This window comes from Pleuronectes platessa, chromosome 8 (assembly GCF_947347685.1).
Source record: "Pleuronectes platessa chromosome 8, fPlePla1.1, whole genome shotgun sequence".
In the NCBI taxonomy this organism is placed as follows: domain Eukaryota; kingdom Metazoa; phylum Chordata; class Actinopteri; order Pleuronectiformes; family Pleuronectidae; genus Pleuronectes; species Pleuronectes platessa.
Window position 1 is genome coordinate 4,222,239 of NC_070633.1, and position 4,463 is coordinate 4,226,701.

Sequence of the window (4,463 nt, forward strand, 5' to 3'; positions counted from 1 at the left end):
CAGAGCATCTCATCTCCGTGCGTAACAGTAAGTGAGCACTGGTTTTGAGATCGGTGCGTAAAAGTTCGGGGGCGTTGCTGTGAGATCCGTGTGCAGAATTCAGTCTTGCTATGGAGAATTTTGAAGCTACACTATGGAGAAACGTTTAGAGAAATGAAACTTGACGACCGAACAAGCAAAGGGATCTGTGTTATCGGCGTAACAGCGACAAGTCTGATGATGACGTATCAGAGGAAGACAGCGACACGTCGTTTGACTACGAGGCAGAGGCCATGTTTCAGGAAGGACGAGACATTACTCTTGACAAGTACGTATTTTATTATAATAAATAACTAAATTACTGTGTGTGTGTTAGGGCTGGGCGATATGGCCTAAAAAAAAAATCCCCGATTTTTTCCCAAAAAATCCGATTTCCGATTTAAATCGATTTACACCCCCCCCCCCCCCCCCAAAATCATATGCAGAGGACAAATAATTAGTTGTTCCAAAATAATATATTTCCTTTTATTATCTTGATTTCCCCCTTGGGGTTTAAGTGCAATCACGAACAACTAGCCAAGCAGGCATTATGGCAGGCCCTGCCCTTGTAAACAGTGTAACATGTAACATAACATATAATGTAAAATACATAAAATATAAAATAAAATATTTCTGTAAACATGAAATATTAATAACAATAAGAGGTTGTTCTGATAAAGTGCCAACATAACATTCAACAAAGCATCCATCAGCATAAATCAGTGCATGAGAACATAAGGTGCTTTTTTAAGTTGGAACATAAGTAAGTAAGAACATCTTTAAGAACATAAGTAAGTAAGAACATCTTTAAGAACATAAGTAAGTAAGAACATCTTTAAGAACATAAGTAAGTAAGAACATCTTTAAGAACATAAGTAAGAAGGACTTCTTTAAACATTTTTAGCCAGGAAGACAAGCCTGTCTACGACCTCTGGCTTTAGACATGCCCGGTGGCATGTAACAATGCCCCCCCCTACACTGAAAACCCTCTCTGAGGGCGCACTTGTTGCTGGGATTGAGAGGTATTTTTTTGCCAGGACACTTATTCTAGGAAAATTAGGTTGGTGGCGCTTCCACCACTCAAGAGGATTGGTGTCTGGGTCTACGTCAGGGGTCAATAAGTAGGATTTCAGCTCAGTCTCTATCTTTTCTTCCTCTGACTGGTTGGGAGATGACACTGCATTCTTTTTGAAGAAGGCTGCTAAAGTCATCTTCTTCTTGGGTTGAGGCTGTGCATCTTCTTGGCGCACCTGTACAGCCGTGCAAGGCTGCTGTGGTGTACTGTTGTTGGCAGGAGACATCAGCTCAGCAACAGCTCTTTTTTTGACCTGTTCCACATTGTCTGGGTCAATGTAGGTTGTGCGAAACCTTGGGTCAAGCAGTGAGCACATGTCCAAAATGTCCTCTTTTACAGGGTCGCTGTATTTTTCCTCAAGGTACTGCATGATATTTCCTTTTATTGTTTTCGTGAGCTCTGTGTCTTCCTTCCATGGCTGTAGGAGACTGGTTTTGAACAGATGGAGCACTGGTTCAATGTAGGAAACACTGACATAAGACTCCCCGGAGAGTGCATCAGTGAATTCTTGGAGGGATTTTACTGCTTTATTTGTCGACTCCAACACATCCAGATCTTGCCAAGTGGGCACAAGATGGCGACTTTTCTTGTCCGAACCCAGGACACGGACTAGAGCCTTCTCTTGTTCGAGAAATCTCTCTATCATCCTTTGGCGTGAACCCCATCTGGTCGGGGACTCCGTTATCAGCTGATGATTGGGTAGACCAAGCTCTGCCTGTACTTCAGTCATGTCTCTTCTTTTCTTCCAGCTGTAAGAAAAGGCAGAGACAGCCTTTTTGCATACCCCGATAGCACGGACTATGCGTGGGTCCTTCACACCATTCTCTGTAGTAAATGAAGAACACATGAATCAAAACACATTTTAGTGTTACCACTACATTCACAAACTTGTTGTCTTGCTACAATTACTGCAAAATATGAATGTACATGCACAAAGGGCGCGCACACACACACACACACACACACACAGAGAATGTATAACACTATTAGATAAATAGATAGATACATACAGAGCGAACTTCAAGATTTAAATACATATTTTGTCAAAATATTTGCTTGATAAAATGTATTAATTGCATGATGATGCATTAATTGTCTTGAGAATAGAAAAAAATATCACTTGATTTATAGCCATATTTTAGATAGATATAGATAGATCCCGAGGGAATTTCAAGATTTAAATACACATTTTGTCAAAATATTGGCTTGATATAATGTATTAATTGCAGGATGCATTTATTGTCTTGAGAATGGAAAAAATATCACTTGATTTATAGCCATTAATTAGACTTACCGATAGCATTGTGCAATCTGTGTCCAAAGCACTGGAGGTTGGGCCACGCATTGTCCTTCAGAGCTCTGATCATGTTGCTGCCGCTATCAGTAGTCATGCAAATGAGTCGGTCTTCGGCAAGGTTCCATGAGTTTAGGGCATCTCTTAGCCCCTGGGCTATTATTTCACCTGTGTGGTCCTCTGGAAAGTATGCAGTTTGAAGGCAGACGCTTCGCAGAGTCCAATCGTTGTTGATAAAGTGCACAGTAAGACTCATGTATGGTTGCATCGTCCGACTTGACCATAAATCTGTGGTGGCAGAATAAAAGGACACCTCTTCCAACTCCTTTGCAATCCGTTCTCTCGTGCTATTGTATAGTTGGGGCAAGGCAACGTCGGAGAAATATTTTCGGCTTGGTAGCACATATTTGGGGTCCAAAACTTTTTGCATATTAATGAAGCCTGGCTTTTCCACCGTATACATCGGCACCATATCCTTTGCTATATACATAGCAATCGCATCAGTAATGGCTTTCCAGCGGGGCGAATTCTTCTCATATGGGATGCAGTTGGCAAAGGTTTGTGTGAGGGTTGTCTGTATTTTACTAGCTGTGCGTGTGGTGCTTGTGGTGCCGCGGTCTCTCTCATTCCGCTGCGCGCAACATTTCTCCCATTCGCCGGGATGTTTTTGCCTGAGGTGCTGCAGTAAATTTGTCGTACTGCTGCCTTTGCTAGCAACAGACTTCAAACAGACTTTGCAGCGGGGTGTTGTCTGCTCTAAATCTGACCTTTCGAACGCGAACCAATTCCAAATGACGGATGACACCGTGCCTTTCTTAGGAACATATTCTTCCCTACTCGCTGCCATGTTTGCGTATCACTTTGGTAAATGCGCGCTCTGTGCGGGGGGAGGGGTGAGCTCATTCCGAACTACGGGAGCTGAGAGGGCGTTCGCGGATGTTGAAGAGAAAACCGATTTTCATTTAAACAAGTCGACGTGAGCTACACACTCGAGTTAATCGATAAAATCGGTTTATCGCCCAGCCCTAGTGTGTGTGTGTTCGTGTGTTTTTTTAGGATTTGCTGTTGATTAGTAAAAGGTGTGGATTTAGATGTGGGAGAGATAATAGTTGTCTTTGTTTGAGAATTAGAATGTGCATATAGATGGTGGAGAGATGAGTGTGCCTTTGTGTGTCGAGATGAATGTGAACAGATATGCATATAGGTGTGGGTGTGGTGCCTCTGTACGGCTCTTCTAATAGCTCCCGACTAATTTTTCTTTTCCCACATAGGTCCATCGAGGTTCATGGGTGCTGACATCCTGATAGGGCACTACAAAGTCCTCCACAAGCCTCCTCCTACAGTCGTGACTGCTACAATGGCTGGCATGTATCCAAAAATATGAAAGATGTATATTTGAATACATTTTTAACCATATGACCAGTTTTGTCTCCTTTATATAAAAGTATGATTTTTAGTGTAAAAGTAGCCTTTTTAGCCTATTTGGTTACAATGGGTACAAAGGGTCCTTTGGAGCCTCCAAATGACCTTTTTGGAAAACGCCTAGACATGCCCTTAGTAAAACATCTGTAAAATATTCATTTTCTGTGGTATTGTAGTCAAATTTGAACTTGGGCTAGTCAAGGCTTCATGCTAGGGTCCCATTATGTTTTTCAGCTCATAAGTCCCAGCTAGAGTCATCAGCAGGCATCTGTTTACCAAAAATATTCAGGCGAAAATAAAAACCTTCTACCTCACTGTGTGCCAACTGCTATTACTCAATGCCAGGAGCAGTTAGATTGATTCTGACTGTTGGGGGGGGGGGGGGGGGGGAGTTCAGGATGTTACCTTTCAAAAGAGACCAAGATCATGCATGTACTCCAAATAGTTCAAGAACAGCATTCAATTTAATTTTGGTGTCCTCAAACAGGCGTTTTAGGCGAATTTCACCCGTTTCTTAAGAGGTTAAAACACTTTTTGAAAGAAGCACTGCATCATTTGAAGGGATAGTTCATCCAAAAATGAAAGTTCACCCATTATCTACTGACCACTATGCCTATGGGGAGGGTGGGTGAAGTGCTTGAGTCCACATAAGAC

The 4,463-nt window shown here is 42.2% G+C and overlaps 1 protein-coding gene across 1 annotated transcript; it reads right to left on the bottom strand.

The window, feature by feature from the left end:
• Window positions 1–908: 908 nt before the first annotated feature.
• LOC128446393 (E3 SUMO-protein ligase ZBED1) lies at window positions 909–3,234 on the bottom strand. Its single transcript, XM_053429426.1, has 2 exons — window positions 2,388–3,234; window positions 909–1,918 (listed from the first exon to the last, which is right to left on the bottom strand). Exons 1-2 carry the CDS (start codon window positions 3,232–3,234, stop codon window positions 909–911), a joined length of 1,857 nt encoding a protein of 618 aa, XP_053285401.1.
• Window positions 3,235–4,463: the final 1,229 nt, after the last annotated feature.

Bases quoted from the DNA above. Each gene is read 5' to 3' on its own strand.
- LOC128446393 (XM_053429426.1), bottom strand. From the start codon at position 3,234: ATGGCAGCGAGTAGGGAAGAATATGTTCCTAAGAAAGGCACGGTGTCA. The intron at 1,919-2,387 runs GTAAGTCTAATT...CATTTACTACAG, and splicing joins CAGATTGCACAATGCTATCG to AGAATGGTGTGAAGGACCCA.